At 58.1% G+C, this 16,413-nt stretch overlaps 1 protein-coding gene across 3 annotated transcripts in view; it reads right to left on the reverse strand.

The window, feature by feature from the left end:
- Positions 1-16,413, reverse strand: part of FLT4 (fms related receptor tyrosine kinase 4) — a 38,906-nt gene that overhangs the window by 13,050 nt on the left and 9,443 nt on the right. For 2 of the 3 annotated variants that reach the window (XM_049707715.1, XM_033413482.2), the window contains exons 1-9: positions 6,092-7,885; positions 5,840-6,002; positions 4,251-4,377; positions 3,037-3,145; positions 1,659-2,021; positions 1,236-1,382; positions 1,004-1,135; positions 729-835; positions 306-441 (exon numbers count right to left, since the gene is read on the reverse strand). In XM_049707715.1, coding sequence (XP_049563672.1) covers positions 306-441; positions 729-835; positions 1,004-1,135; positions 1,236-1,382; positions 1,659-2,021; positions 3,037-3,145; positions 4,251-4,377; positions 5,840-6,002; positions 6,092-6,569 — 1,762 coding nt within the window. In that variant the 5' untranslated portion in view covers positions 6,570-7,885. Of the gene's footprint in view, positions 1-305; positions 442-728; positions 836-1,003; positions 1,136-1,235; positions 1,383-1,658; positions 2,022-3,036; positions 3,146-4,250; positions 4,378-5,839; positions 6,003-6,091; positions 7,886-9,025; positions 9,144-9,431; positions 9,601-9,895; positions 10,036-10,241; positions 10,405-10,528; positions 10,642-10,835; positions 11,081-11,777; positions 11,875-16,413 lie in introns of those variants that run through there. The other variant, XM_033413483.2, reaches the window with a different exon arrangement.

The raw sequence follows: 16,413 nt of genomic DNA on the forward strand, positions 1-16,413 counted from the left end.
GAGAGGGAGAGGAGAGGCAGACAGGAAGGCCTGCATCCTCTCCCAGCAGGTGTGATGGGCCCACCCTGCTTAGAGCAGCAGGAAGTGACCTTGGGGGCCTGGGAATTGAGAGCCCCAATCATTGTTCTGGGGATGCATGCCTAGATGGACAGGTCGGGCCAGGTGGGGGCTAGGTGGGACTTTCTGGCATGAGTTCTGAGAATGGAGGGATTTCAAGGCTCTAGCCTGCCCAGCCCCATAGCAGCTGAAGCTGTCTCTGCCCAGCAGTACAGGGTGGGTGAAGTAGGCTGGGTGCGGGGTCTCACCGAGGTGCAGCCGTTCCCTGGGGAACTCCCACTGACTGGCATCATAGGACAGGTATTCACACTGCTCCTCCAAAGGCACTTCCCCAGGGTCCATGATGATGGACAAGTAGCCGGTCTTGATGTCTGCATGGGTTGGCTGGGGGTGCGGATGGGGACAGCTCATTGACTTGGCCATACCACCCTGGCTTGGGTAAAACTTTGTCTGGGACAGATGGGAGCTCCTTAGGGACTTTCAATATAGGAGGGGACAGATGGACAGACAACCTCTGGTCCTGTAAGAGCCCAGCATGGAGGGGACAGGGAGGCCTCCCAGGATACAAGGCTTCCACGTGGAACAATATTCCTTAACTTAAGGGCTAGCCAGGGTGGAGAGAGACCACATGAGGAGCTGGGGAGAGACTCAGCTGGGGGAGGAGTGCTCACCCTCCTCATGTTACAGAAGATGAGGAGGAGGAGGACCCAGAAGAAGACGGCGATGACCCCGGTGCCAATAAGGATCACGATCTCCATGTTGCCTTTATCCTCGGAGCCTGAGTGGGCAGAAAGAGGCTAGTGTGTGCGTGTTGTGAGGAGGGAGAGGGTGCACCTTGCGGGAAGTGCCCCTTCTGGTGGGCACAACTAGCAGTGAGGTGGCCACGAGAAGACGGCGCCAAGGGCAGGCGGAGGGTGGGTGGAGGGGCGTGAAGGGGAGGCCGGACCTTCCACGGCCACGCTGGCAGAGGAGTTGACGCAGCCCTTGGCGTTGCACACACTGCACAGATAGCGCCCAGCATCCTCCTCGCGTACGCGCTGGATGCTCAGCCTCTGGTTCGAGTCCGCCAGGTCGATTCCTGCAGCGAGTTGGTGCAGGTTCGAGTTCAGGTAGGTCTGGGGCCTGGCCTCACCAGCTTCCGGACCCCCTCCCTCCTTTACCCACGTCCATCCCCCTACCGGACTCTTCCTCCAGCAGCCTCTCATCTTTGTACCACACGATGCTGGGCATGTGCGCCCCGGCCACCGGGCACCTCATCTCCAAGGAATCGCTCACATTCACCAGGAGGTCAGTCAAGTTCTGCGTGAGCCGCGGGACTTCCAGGGCTGGGGGCAGGGTGGAGACGGAGCTAATTGGAGCTTCAGAAAGCGGGAGGGCCCTCCAGGAAAGGGCCCTCCAGGGCTGGGAACTCTCGAAGCTGAAGGGTCAGGATTTGAGTTCGGGGGTGGGCCGGGCTGCGCACCTCCACAGAAGGGCTGGGGAGGGTGACGCTCTTGCAGGCTCGGGCTCGGGAATGGACCCCCCAGGCGCATGCTGGGCTGGGGGTGAAGGCTCCTTGGGAAGCGCCGCCCTGCCCTGACCTCAGGCCCTGCCTGCCTCACCCTGCACTGACAGGTACTTCTTGTGGCAGTGCTTGTCGTGGCTGCGCCGGTCCTGCACCTCGCACACGTAGTCGCCTTCATGTTCTGGTGCCACGCTGGGGATGGTCAGGCTGAGCGTGGCGTGGCGCACCCCGGGCGCCGCCTCCTCCAGACTGGCGGCCAGCGGCGTGGCGAATAGGTGCACGTTCTTGCAGTCGAGCAGCAGTGGGTTGCCGTGAGCGTCATGCAACGTGGACAGGTTGAGGCGGTACCAGCGCAAATGCTGATAAGTGTAATTGTCAGCCCGGCAGCTCAGGCGCACGGCCTGTCCCTCTAGAGGATCTTCTGATGGCTCCGATTCTATGCTGAAGCCATCGGGGATGGCTGGGGAGGGAGGAGGAACTACTATGAAGCTGTGTCACAGTGTTGGCTCACTTACGCCCCTGCCCAGGGGCTCTCTCTCCCTTTTTCATTGGCCTTTGGACTCACTCAGCTCTCAACTAAGGGTGTACATCACATGTATCTGGGGCAGGGACACCACTCTGGAGCCCTCTTTTCCCTCTCACTTACAAGAGACCAGCTCTCTGAAGTCATTTCCACCAGGGTCTCCTCCGGCCTTGCCTCCTTCTAGCTTTTTCCTAGACAAGCCCCAACTGGCTGCTGCCCCTACCTCTCCCAGGATCCCAGATCATCATTGAGTTCCTTGCTACCAGGCTCAGCAGGGGCCTAAGTCCCCATTCTCCCTCACTGCTGACCACACTCCCCACCACTGTCCTCTCCTTGAAACAATCTGGTTTCATTAGCTTTTGGCAATGCCTCCCAATTTCCTTTTGTCCCTCTGGCCATTCATTGTCAAGCTCCTACGGGCTCCTCTCCCCTCCAAAGTGTTCTCTTTGGATCCATCTTTCTTCCACATGCCCTCGTCTACACCTCTGGGCCCAGTGACTGTCCTTCCATGATCTTTTTAGCTTTTCTGAGGTCACTAACAAGTTTGAAAATCTGAGGAAACTATGGACCTTCCCCCCAGGGCAAAATGCACATAGGAACCAGCTGCTGTGCAGGATCCAGGGCTTAGGAAGAGGGTGGGAGGGAAGTGGAGTTAGGCGGAGCTGTGGGGAACAAGAGGGCACCCGTAGGGGAGGCACTCCAGGTCTGGGGGCAGACGGTGCCAATCCATCCCAGTGGATTACCACCCCAGTCCATATGCCTATGACCTCCAACTCTATCCCTCCTGCCCAGACCCAGGGGCCCAGTGGACACTGGATATCTCTCCTGGGTGCCTCAAGGTCACCAGAACTCAATGGGCCCCAATCTAGGCATATCATCTTCTCCCAGGCCTGTTCTCCTCCTGTGCCCACCTGGCTCCTGACCTCCATCCAGGCCTGCCCAAGTCACTCACTGGTCACGTAGAAGTAGATGAGCCGCTCATCCTGGCCCACTTTGTTGAAGACCACGCACTTGTACATGGCAGACACATTGGCGTCCTGGATCACCAGCTTGCTCACCGTCTGGACAGGACATGTGTCAGGCATAAGGATCCCTTTCCTGCATGAGTTCCCCTACCCCAACCTCCTTTTCTGCATGGAGGTTGCTGTGCCCACCAGAGTAATGGGGAAAACTGAGGCTCTGAGCTGGAGATGACCAAAGCTCAGAGACAGTACCAGGAATGGTGAGGCAGGGAAAAGGTGGTGAGACCCTTGGGCAGCAGCAAGAGGTGGCTCCCCAGAAAACCCAACGAACAGCACTATGGACAGTTGGCCTTAACTGTGGCTGAGGTCAGAGGGCAGCATTAGGCAGGACCAGAGAGACCTCTGGCTGTGGATGGGCTCAGGCTGTGGCCATATCGAGGAGGGGACAGGGGCCTGGTAGCACTGGGATGGTCCAAGCCAGAGTTAGGATTCATGCTCTGGTCACATCAAGGGTCAGCCTGTGGTCCAAGGGGAGAAGCTGGTCACTGTGTGAGATCCTTGTGATGTGCCCATGAACGCCCCAGGGCTTTTGTGATGTGCCCACAAGTGCCCTGGGTAGTGGCAAGGGGAGGGGCTGGGTTCCAGGGCTCCAGAAGGACTCTGGACTGGGGGAGTAGGAAGCTTGGAAGCAGAGGAGGAGAGAGGGCCATAGGCCCTGCCTACCATCCAAAGACCCCACCCCCCAACCCCAAGCCGGGCACTTCCTGGCCAGCCTGGAACAGGAAGAGGCTCTGGAGGTGTGTAGGAAAACAGGAAGTGACTGTAGGAAGTGGGTGCCTTTGTTCAGTCCTTCCCCTGCCTGGCCTTTTCTAGGCATTGCCCCCAGCCTGAGCCAGCAGCTCAGCAGCCTTTGGTAAGGATGGAGCCGGCCCCCAGCCCCAACCCTCCTAGCCCTGGGTGGCTTGGGCCCATGGCCTTGAATCTCAGCTTCCCTGTCTGGGAAGCAGTTGGAGGTTTGGCCCCCACAGTCTACATGCAGGCAGGGAAACTGATGCCCAGAGACACTGCAGAAAGGTTACTGACTCTCAGCTACTATCGCAAGAGTTCTGCAAGCCCAGTGGAAACCTAGAAGGCCAGGAGAGGGCCCCACCCCGCCTCCTTTCTTCTTCTCCCCCAGCCACTCAGTGGCCTGGTTGGCCCATACCTTATTTTTGCCCTCCACAAACTCAGTCCAGGTGTCCAAGCTCTCAATGGGGTTCACAGCATCCTGCATGGTCACCTCCCTCCAGTCCTGGCACTGTGGCATTTGGTCTCGCTGCTGCCGCCGCTGGCTGTGAAAGACAAGAAGGGGCAAGGGCAGGTCAGGGATACAGGCAGAGAGGGCCCACACTGGGGGTAGGGTCAAGCTTTTCTCCTACTCAGATTCATCTCACATCATGGTGGGTAAGGCTGGCCCTTGGGCTGAAGTGAGGTGGGGAGGCTTTGTTTCTGGGACACTGTTCAGGGCCTGGCGACCCATCCTGCATGAGCTGCCAGACACAGCCTTCCCCAGTAAGCCAGGACCTGCGCCTGCAGAGCACCACAAGCCCGTGGCTCTGCGGTTATCCTCTAGTCTGCTGTGCCTCCTGCTTCTACCTGCATGTGTCCCTTCCTGCAAAGTCCACCCAGATCTCCTAGGGCAGCAAAGTCACCAATCCTGTTACAGGAAGCCCTCTCCCTCCCTACCCCTTCTAGAGCTGCAGCCCCTCCCTGGGCTGGCTGTGCATCCCAGCACCTTTGGTCTCCTGCTGGGATGGGGGTCTGGGGGGAAGGGGTGGCCCAAGGGAGGCTCTTGTCTGTCCCTAATGGAGCAGAGTTGGCCCCAGGGTTCTGTAATCATGCAGAGCATAACGGTAGAGCTTAAGAGGGAAGCACATTTGGAGGTGCCAGGGACCTGCAACCTCGTGGTCTAGAAGAATCTCTTATGAGCCTTGAATGTTGTGGACTGGCCACCCTGACTGAACCTTCCTAACTGATCATGCCAGGGCCACAGCCCCTTTGCCGGTATAAGCCACCCTGTCTCCCTTGGGTTCCCAGCTCCCAGCCTGTGACCCTGCACCCTGCCCATTAGGATCTCTTGCTAAAAGGCAAATGTGACTAGTTACTCCCCTGCTCAACACCATTCACTGGTTCTCTAGTGCCTTCCAGACCACTGACCACCTTGGCCCCTCCATTCCAGGTCCTTGTTTGTCCAAGTTTTCTCTGTTCTCCCAGACTGTCCTGTTGGCGCCCAGTCAGGTAGGGCAGTGTGGCCCAGCAGTGGGGCAAGATCTGCTGCTTATTTTGCCATGACCTTAGGAAAGGTACATCCCTTCTCTGACCTTACTTTTCTCCTCTCTAAGGGGTCATGGTGAGCGCTGCACAGATGAGCTGATGAGCATTGGACATACTTAGTGTGCCTTGGGGCTTGGCACAAGTCTCACAAAACTAGCCTAGGTCTGCCTGTTTCGTGAGAGGTGTCCTCCCTGGTGCCCAGAGGTCCTCTCCAGATATGCAATTGTGTGTCAGGAGGGCTTTGCTTTCAAGGGAGGTGGGTGGGCTGGACCATCCCCAGTGTCCAGCCCGGCCTGACTGATATAAGTGAGCCTTGCTCAGGCGAGGTGAGGTCAGGGATTGGCTACAATCCCTGAATCGCGATAGGGTTCGGGTTTAGAGCAGGGGTCTGGGGAGGGCTGTGGACAGTAAGTGGGGGTTATGACTGAGGTTGGAGATTGGGCTGGGAAGTAAGGGGAGACAGGGTGGAGCCACACTCACAGGCTGCGCTGGGTGAAGGTCTTGCAGGGCGTCCACGGCCGCCAGTGCCACTGGATGCTGAGAGGAGGGGGCACTCCATAGGCAGTACAGGTGAGGGCCTGGCGACTATGGCGGGAGTAGATGCTGGGGGAGGAGGCTTCCTTCTCGTGGATGTGGGGAGGCACTGGGGACACAGGCAGACAGCCAATCAGTCAGCCTCCCCCACCACACCCGCCTATCCACCATCTCCTCTCCTGTCCTGCCCACACATACCATTTACCACCAGCTCCAGGCTGATGTTGCGCCTCAGGCCGGCCGCGGAGTTCCACAGGGCGAGGGTGTAGATGCCCGCACTGGCTTCCGTCACCTCCTTGAGCACCAGAACGTGTGGACTATGGCGCCCCGACACTGCCTTTCTGTCCTTGTACCTGGACCAGGAAGGGAGTTCAGGGGGCTTTGCGGACCCCACCCTGGCCCTGTCCTGGCACTCCTTCCATGAAGCACCCCAGCCCCTACAACTGAGATATACTGTCAGGAGGCAGGAGTGGCCAGGAGCAAGAGGCCCCTCCTGCACCAGACCAGGCTGCTGGGAAGAGTAGTAGGGGTGTGGGCTGCGGCAACTGACTCTGGACTGGGGAACAGATGGCCTAAAGGCTATGGGGATGGTCTCCAGGCTCAACCTACCGGGTCTCACAACACCTATAGGCTCAGGGACAACTGCAGTCCCCAGGGGGCCTTGTCTGTCTCTCATAGGCTTCACCAGTGTGTGCTGTGAAGGGGTGGAGATGCAGTCCCCAAGGGGCACAGCTCCTTACCACATGGGGGTCCAGGAGCCCTGACCCTGGCTCTGCCCTTTTTGGAGCTCTCCAGATATGGGGACTTCTTGTTGCCCTGCCCCCTCCCCAGGGCTATGCAACTCACTGTCCTGCCTTGCTTGGATGCTAGACACCTGCAAGTCTCCCTCTCTCCTATATTCATATCACCCACTCGTCAGAGAAGCTGTGTGAACCGGGAGCTGGCCCTCGGGCCTGTGCCTGCCCATCTGCATGCTAGTGTTCACACGTATGTCTGTTAACTGTCCGTCTCCCCTACTGAGCTGTACAGGGACTGTGCCCTCACTGCCATATCCCCTACACGTAGAGCAGCGCCCAGCACAAGTAGGTGCTCGACGCACATGTGAATGAATAAATAAACTCACATCCCAAAGGAGACTCCTCCCCAGTACTGTAGGCAGTGCTCCTGCAACCCAAGCTCTGGACTCTGCCTGGAAGCTGCCCTCCCTTAGGCAGGTGCCTTACCCTGGTTTACTAAGCCAGAGAATCACTAGGAGAAGCACAGCCCTCGGGGCAGAGAGTAACAGTGAGGGGGATGCGGGGGTCTGACCCTCAGCTGCAACACCACAGCCCAGTCAGAAGAGACGTGACTTGCCAAGAGTCACACAACAGGGCAGAGCAGGACCAAGGCTGTGAGGCCTGCTGGTCTCTGGTGCAGAATCCTGGTTGCCACCTGCCCCATTTGTGATCCTAGGTGAACTGCTTCACTGACCCAAGCCCCTGTGTCCTCATCTGAAAACCAGGGAAACCAAATGAACCTTCTTGCAGGTGTCGTCAGGCCTACCCAAGATATGGCCTTTAGGGTCAGCCCGATGCCGGCCACACAGAGGCTGCTTTGGGAACCAGGACCAGCCTGTCTGTCCGTCCACTAGATATCCATCCATTCACTTACTCATAATCATCACATGATTACCTGGAAGAGTTGGCCCCTGTGGAGCTATGGTCACCGTTAGTGCCCTGGGGCAGGTGTCTCTGTGAACAGTGGGCCCAGCTGAGCACTTCTTGGAGGAAGGTATTGGCCAAGTGAGAAAAGAAAGGCCAGATGTGGTGGGAATGGTGAGAGGCAGTCAGCTGCCAGAGGATCAGGCCTGGGCCAGATCTCTGATGCAACAGAGCTGGCCACCCTCCTAGACAGGGTCAGTACTACTGGCCTTGAAGGGCAGGGTACTGGGCCCTAGGCGTCTCCAAGAGACCGCACCTGTGAGGGAGGCTCCAGAATGCATCAGCGCCCTTCTGGACCGCATCAGCGCCCTTCTGGACCCTGTCTCAAGGGTCCCGGTCCTGCACCAGATGCCCCTGATGGACCCCAAAGCCTGTGGCCTCAGAGGTAGGGTCACAGAAGGCGCAGGCCCAGGGCATCTGGGGGCTCTCCCAGGAGAAGCCTGTTTCCTGCCTATGCCCAATGAAGTGGGATGCTGGCTGAGAATGTCTGGGCTTCTGCTTGCCCAGCTACAGGCTTTCAGCAAATGTCATCCTGCCTGGTGGGAGGTGCTCCTGGCTGGGAAGGCAAGGCTCCTCTGGCCAACTGTGAAAGAATGGAGCAGACTCCTCCCAGGAGGCTCAGGGCTTGGGCAGGAATGCCATTCCCCTTTCCTGGCCTGTTTTCCTCATGTGTACGATAAGGGTCAGGCTAGAGTGTGACCTCCCAGGGTCAGGCCAAGTGGACTGCTCAGATGGCCGAAGGGTGCATGGTGGGGTGCTATGCCTTCCTGAGCTCTCTGGGAGCTCTCTGGGAGTGCCTGGTGAGGGTGAAGCCACCAGTGAGGGACCCCTCACTGACACTTGGCATACCCTGCAAGGGAGACCATACTCTCAGGTCACACACCAGAACTGGGGATCTGGAGCCTGAAGGCCTTCCGGAAGTTCTAGCCCACTGCCACACACATCAGCCCAGGGCCCAGCACCATAATAATTTGTGAAACCCCTGTGACATCTCCAAAATTCTGGTTAGAAGGATCCTGGGTGTGGCAACCTGTTTGGAGAGGGGCCTAGGAAACCTGAAGTCATCCCTCTATGACACCCTCCAGCGGGGGCCCTCAGAGAGGCTGAGTGGGTGCAGGAAACAGTTAGATAAAGCCCTATGTTGTGCCCACACACACCCACACATAACAGGAGACCGGTATTTACACTCTTTCACAGTTTAGCGGCAATTCAGGCCAACCTTTCCTCTAGCCAAAATATCGCATTATGTGCATATTCCTTAGAATCTTCATAAGGGTTCCCTGCCCAGGGTGCAGGCTCTGATAGTGGGGACAGTTCCCCATCCAAGTCTCAAGGAGTAGGCCGTGGTGGGGAGAATGCTGCCCTTCCCTCCCTGTGGTTCTTTTCTGCATTGGACCTGGTGGGTAGTGAGGGGCAGGAGCGAGGGAGGTACCATTGGAACTCCGGCGGGGGGTATGCTGCCAGCTTCACGGGCAGTTTCACCAGCTCGTCTCCTGCCGTGGCCTCCAGGATGGGACCCTTGAGCCACTCGACGCTGATGAAGGGCTTTTCTGCCAGACGGGAGGCATCAGGGTAAAGCTGGGTCCAGCATCGCTGACCCACCACCACCCAGGGATTCACAGCCACCCCCAGTGGCCAGATGCCCTGCTTTCTGTGGTGTGGGAACCGGGCAGTCCGTCCACTCACGGCCCTCCCTTCCCTCTGGCTGGACGCCACACTGCTCAGGTGCACCATGACCTATGACCCTGGGCCCACACTGCACAAGAACCCTTGTTCCCCAGGCTTGACAACTGACCTAGCCCAGGCCATGCTGGGCACAATGACCTGACAGGCCGTACCATGCACAATGACCTCAGTGCTCTCCTGGAATTGCTGGATGCCATTGTTGGCCAGACACACATATGGGCCCAAGTCGTGCTGGCTGACGTTGTGGATGGTGAGGATGCTGGAGAGCTCTGTGTGAGTCTGCTGGGATCGCCGCTCCGGCACCCACTTACCCCGCTCTGCCTGCCCAGGACCAGGGGAAGCATAGGGTCAGAGCAGGCTGGCTCTGAGAGAACTAACCCCCATAGGCACACACCCCAGCCCAGCCAGCAATAGCTCCAGAAGCCTTGGACCCAGACCCAGAGTTTTCCTCAGGATCGGAAAACTTCTGTATCAGACAGGGGCTCCTGGGGCAGGACTGAGCCTGCACCTCTTCTACACAGAGGTAAGTGTGTGCCTGACCAGGGTGAGTGTGGGTAGTGATGGGGATTCCTGGGGATGATTCAGTCACAGCCCCTGGCAGGGCTGCTGACCTCACCTGCTTCCCTGGATAGTCCCAGTCGAAGGTGACACCCGAATTGAACTCAGCCCACACAGTGCAGTTCAGGACCAGCTTTTCCCCAACCAGCAGCTCCAGTGATTTCTTGGGGAACAGCTGGATGTCATAGAGCTCATTTCCTGGTGACACACACACAGTGACCCCCATGTCCCTCATAGGACAACGTGCACAGAGTACAGGGCACCCACTGAGACCAGCCAAACCATGGCACCTACAGCTTCATTACTGTGAAATGGGGGGTCCCTGTCCTCTTCCTGCAGTTCTCTTCCCAAGACATGGGGAGTGGTTGCTGGGTGAGGGCCCTACAGCCCTAGGCAGCCCCTACCTGTGATATGCACGAGGAAGGGGTTGGATAGGAAGGCCTGGCCACCCCAAGTGGTCTCACACTGCAGGTACAGGGCATCGCGCAGCAGGGGAGTGGGCACACGCATGCCCCGGCGGTCGTCCCACACCACTTCCTGCCCATCAGGCCACAGTGCTGAGCTTTGCTGTAGAGACATGGTGGCTGTCAGCGCCCAGCTGCCCCCTTCCTCTTGGCCAGAGAAGCGGCAGTTTTCCCAGGGACAGGACTGGAGGGCCAGATCCAGGGTGGGTGTTGGCGTGGGGTTGTACCGAGCGCAGCGTGACGTTGAGGCCGGGGATGGACACCAGGCAGGGCACCCACATGGAGTCCTTCCTGTTGACCAGCAGTGTGTCCGGCTTGTTGATGAATGGCTGCTCCAAGTCTGAGGAGAGGGGGCATGTTGTGGGAGGGGAAGGCGGGGCTCGGGGGTCTCTGCCCAGGTCTGAGGCTGCAGGGCAGCCCCATGGGGTTCAAAGGCTGGGGGTGGGGGTGCAGGTGCCAGCCACCCCTCCAGGACCCAGGACCCTGCCTGTGGCTCCTGAGTGGCCGCATGGGTGAGTGCTGGACCCCTCTCACCTCTCACAAATACGTAGGTGCTGGCTGCAGTGGTGCCCTCAATGCGAGCCTTGATATACTTGTAGTAGCAGCGGTAGCTGCCCGTGTCATTGGCGTGGGCCTGCTGCAGCAGCAGAACCTTGCAGTAGGGCCGGGCATCTGTGCCCTCACAGTCTCGCACGATCCCCATGTCCTCGCCGTCCTTCTCCCCTGTGACTGGTGCATCCTGAGCCCCTGGCCAGGCCCACTCCAGGGGGTGCTGCCCCCTGGCAGAGGATGCAGGACATCAAGAGGGGCCCAGGCTGCAGCCCTGGGGGACAGTCCCTGTGGAACCTCCTCAGGAGCCAAGCCTGGCCCATAGCTTATCTCACCCAGCGGTCAGGGCAGACCAGCGTTTGGGCACATACCATGAACCTGGGGCAGGGTGCTCCCTGAGACCCTTGGGGCCTCTGCCTGGCTCCTGGGCCTGCATGTGGCAGGCTGTCCTGCAGAGAAGCCTGAGCCTCAGATTATAGCTGGGGCTGCAGGGAAGATAACAGGTCTGGGGTCTGTGTGGGTGGGCCTGGGGCCAGTGAAGGGTGGCTGAGGGTGGGTGCAGGCAACCTGGGGTCCATGCAGGATGACCTGGGCATGGGCATGGGGTGGCCTGGGGTAAGTGTGGGGTGACCCAAGGGTGGATGCAGGGTGACTGATCTGTGGTCCATATGAAATTAAGAGGGGTGGGTATGGGTGAAATGGGGGTGGGTGCAGGGTGCCTGTGTCTGCAGAGCAGGGGATGGTCTATGCCTCCAGGCACCTACAACTCAAGCCACTTGGAAGCAACCCTAAGCCTCGAGGCCTCTGCCCTGGGGAGAGGCTGCCTTCTGGGTGCTCCGCCACCATCTGCTTGGCCTTCTGTAGTCTCCTTGGCCTGCCAGGTAGGAGGGACCCAGTCCCCTGCCCTCCTGGCTGAGGGCTGAATACCTGCAGGAGATGGACAGGCTGTCACTGGAGTCGATGACGTGTGTCTCCTCCGTGATGTTCAGGGTTGGGGGGGTCATGGAGTAGCCACTCGCCAGGCCTGGGGTGGGAGATAGGGTTAGCATGGGACTGGGTCATGAGTTCACATGATGACATCCATCCGGTGCTGATGGGCCCCTCCCCGGGCAGGGGCTGCCTAGGCTCTCAGCCCTGAGCAGTACCTATAAGGCACCAAGACAACTGGTAACCTCCACCTCAGGTTGCCCCCTGGCTGCAGACTGGGCCCAGCCCCAAGTGAGCCCTGATTGAGCCCTGGACTGAACCTCTAGCCCCGCATGAGCAGAGCTGTCAACATGAAGTCAATAGGGGAGACCACAGGCCTCATCCTACATTGGGTGAGGCCTGGAGCACATCTCCTCGGCATTGTGACCCCCACATTTCTGCCTGAAGGCTCCTCCCCCCAGATGCACAGCTACTGTTTGTGAGGGAGACCTGCACAGTGCAGACTGCCAAACATGCACAGAACTCAGGCCTCGGTTTCTCCCTGGAATTCTGCCTGTGACCTCGCCCTCTCCCATGTCCCATGGAGTCCAGCTCACATGTCCTTGGTTCCATCAGTTTCTCTTCACCCCCAAGGCGCCCTCTGGCTGCCCCAGCTCTCCTCTCCCTGCTCTCCCTGCCTCAGCCCCCCATTCCTCCAAAAGGGCTAATCCCCAAACAGGTAACTGCCTCGCCTGGTTAAACACCGTCCTGTGGCCCTCCAGGACCTTGGCCCTGCTGCCCACGCAGCTCCTTACTCCCCATCCTCCTCCCAGCAGGATAGTGTGTGTAGTGTTTGCATGTGTGTGTGCACATGCACGCGTGTGTGTTGTCTCTGTGTGTGCATAGATCTGTGTTTATAGGACTGATATGTGAGTGTTGTGTGTGACTTTGTGTGTGTGTGTCATTGACATGTCTGCGTGTGCACGCATGTGAATTTGTGTGTGTGTGTGTGATCCTGGGGGAGGGTGGGAGCAGGCCCCAGGGGAGGTCTGGACCTGGAACTCTAGCAGATGCATCCTGCCAGGACCATCCTGAGACAACAGGAAGAGGGGACTGTGTGGCCGGAGGCCCAGGGCTGCGTCCTGTCCCTCCCCCAAGTCCCTGTCCTCCTGGGGGGCACAGCCCACTATCCTGCCCCAGCCCCCAGTCCTACAGGTTCAGCTCCTCTGCCCTTTCCAGCCCAGCTCCCTGAGGCTTGGGGTCTTGCCCTGGCAGCTAATTGTGGGAGGCAGAGGCTGGGGGAATCCCCACCATACTTGGTTCTACACCACCCTGACCCCAAGCTGCCCTAGGAAGAGGCACCAGGACGGCACACTCTGCACCCCAAGGTCTCATTTCAGCATCACCTGGACAAGTTGGCTGCCAGGGCCTGGCTGGCCTCTCCCTCTGTGCCTCCTGCTGGCCAAACTTTTCTAGGTACCCCACCACCGTAGGTCAGAGGCAGAAGGCCCTCATCCAGCATCTAATCCCACTAGTATCTAGTACAGCCAGGGAAACTGAGACCCTCCAGCTGGACTACACCACAGCCCTAAGAAGGCAGCCCTTCATCAAGCCGGATGCTGTGAACACTGAAGTCTCTCCTTAACTCGAATCCAGTGCACCCACTCCTGGCACTCAGGACAGTGGCCCCACCCTGGGGCCCCGAGATGGGAAAGTAGCCCTGGGCTCTGCCACCAGGTCCACTCCTCCCCAGGGTGGTACCAGCCCCCGCATCACATCTCCCCACCATGTACCCCCAGGGCTGCTGGGGTGTAGGAGCCCCACAGTGGGTAGGCTCTGCTCTGGTGTTGAGGGGCCAGGAAGGAATCCGAGGCGGACACCACTAAGATGGGCTTTGAAAGAGAAGTAGGATTTTCCAGGCAGTGGAAAGTGAATAAAGCCATGCCAGGCAAACTGGCCTCTGAGCTACATAAGTGGGGGGAGAGGGGAATGATGGACTTGGGTTTGGACTTGTGAGGGGATGAAAGAACTGGCTGTCCCTGTGGACCAGTCAGGAGTCAGGCCTGAGGCTGGCATGTGGGCACCAGAGGAGAGGTGCAGCGGCCAGGACCCACCTGCCCTGGGTTATGTATGCCTGCATGGTGAGGCCTGCAGCATTGCCCTGGGGCCCCTGGGGAGGCCAAGCAAGGGTCCCCTTCTCTGGGGTGCTCCTCCAGGGCACACACCTGGCACCCTGGCAACAGAGCTATGGCATTTGTCAGCCCAGCTTCCTTGTGCAACTCCTCTTTGCTTCTAAGATAAAGTGGGGGACCCCAGCCCTCTCCCTTCTGCCTACTCCCCTTCTCTCCAGCTTCAACTCCTGACACATCTGAGAGGAACAGACCTCTCACCATTGTCCCAAAGTGCCAGGTTTTTCATATCTTGAAGTCTCTGTCTGCTAATTTTTTGCCCTGGACATTTGTACTTCCTTCCCTCCTGTGGAGCTCCCTCTTTAGGGTCTAGTTCATGTGTCCCTTCTCTATGGGGCAGTCACTGTTACTCAGGCAGTGTTGGCCTCCTAGGCTCATGGTGTTAGAACACTTATTGGACTGAACTGTGGTTTTCTGGTCACATCCGAACAGAGGCTGTATGTTATTCATCTTTCTAACCTTAATACAAAAGAGGTGCACACCAAAGATTGAGGGTATGGATAGAAGGATGGTAGGATGGAAGATGGATGATCAGATGAATAAATGGATGGATATGTGGGAGGGTGGGTGGGTTGAGTGGATGGATGGGGGATGGAGCCTATAGGAGTTTCCTCCCTAGAGGCCACCATACCACCAAAGGAAGCATCTCCATCAGTGTGCTAAACGGGAAGATCCATAGTGTTTGCCAACCATTTCACCCATCTGAGAGAGCCTTTCCTTTGTTGCCACGTGCCCTGAATTTCCCCAGTGCTTCTCTTTCTTCAGTCACTTCCACTGGACCCTGTGTGATCAGTAGTCTTCACTGCAGACATCACTGTCCTCCTCCATCCTTCCTGCCTTAACTGAAACCTGGCTTTCTGAGGACACCACTGCCCCTGGGGTGATTATTGCTCCCATTGCACACATCAGAGAACTCCTTGCAGTCACTTCCCCTTTTCCAGCAGCACCAGCCACTCCCCACTAAAGCTGTCATCAGCTGCTGTCCTGGTCACTTCCCCTCATTCTCTGCTCCGAGCTCTTCAGGCCCCTCCACCCCAACTCAGGCCATTCCTCGTAACTTCGACATCCACACGGGTGAGTCACCAGCACCCTGGCCTTTGCAGTCCTCATCTCCATTGTCCTCCCTCCTCCCTTCAGCCCCTCACTTCCTGGGCATACCCTGGACTTGGTCCCCACCAGAAGCTGTGCCATCACTGAGTGCCTATCTTCTTGCACTTCTCTCCTTGCCTCCTCTGCCTCCTGCCAGGCGCCACTGTCCCACCACTGCTAAGTTCTTCAACCTCATCAAAACTCTGAGGCCAAGGACCCCTCTGCATTGCTACCTCCTCCTGGCCTCACCTCTCTTTTGGCACTGCATGTCCCATGGCCCATCATTCTGAATGCTCCCTTGCCCTGCTCTCCACCGCAACCCTGCAGCACCCATGTCCCTCAGTGGCTCGGCTTGCAGCACAAAGCCAGAGCCCCATGCTGCTGCCTCCCCTTTCTTTTCCTTTTGGCAGACCCTAAATGACCCCCGGGCTGCAGTTCAGGGTGTTCCCTTCTCTCTCACTCTCAGCACTAATGAAGTAGAGCCATCAGATGGAGACACCTCATCTTCCCACATCTAAATCCCACACCCTTGCCCTAGGCCCTGGAAACTCTCTGACATTCCTGCTCCCAAGGCAAAGCCCTCCATTGAGCTAGGGATCCCAAACCCCCAGATCTGACCACTGTAGATAATTTCTTTCTTTCCTGATTACCAATTTTTCTCTATGGAATCATCCCGCATCTTATAAACAAACAAAAACTCCTCAATTCCTTGATCCTATGTTCCCTTCCTCTTTTCTATTCCCATTCCTAGCAAAAACTCTGCTCGCTGACTCCTTGCTCTCACATTTGCTCATCTTCCCACAGGGTGCAGCCCCCTCCCCTGCTTCATGGAGCCACTGGTCAAGGTATCCTGTGACTTCCATGCTGCTGTGGGAGGCCCTCCAGGGCAGAGAGCAGAGCTGTTCCCTCTTCTGCTAGCTTCTGTGAGCTCACTCTCCCCTCGTCCTCCGTCCCCTCTGTCCAACACCAAGTGCTGCAGCTCCTCACTTTCTCTTCTGTACCAGTCTCTCTCCTAAGCGTCCATATACTTGCGAAATCTCTACCTCTAGCCCAGACCCCTTTGCTCAACTCCAGCCTTAAGTATCCAGCTGCCACTTCACTTGGCCATCCCACAGACACCTTGAGTTCCACATTTCTGTTGCTGAACTGCAGACTCACATACTCTCCACCCCTGCCAAAGCTATCTCCTTGATAGCTCCCATCTCCCCAGATGGGAGCTCCTGTGGATGCCCACCTCTCCCACCCTGGCCCATTCACCCACCACCAAAGCATCCCAGAGCCAGCCCCCACTCTCCTGCTGGAGCCTAACCAACTGCACTCACCCCCACAGTAGCCCCTGGCCCACTCTTGCCCTCCTCCAATCCTTCACACAGTTGACA

The sequence above is a fragment of the Orcinus orca genome, chromosome 3 (genome assembly GCF_937001465.1).
Source record: "Orcinus orca chromosome 3, mOrcOrc1.1, whole genome shotgun sequence".
Lineage (NCBI taxonomy): Eukaryota > Metazoa > Chordata > Mammalia > Artiodactyla > Delphinidae > Orcinus > Orcinus orca.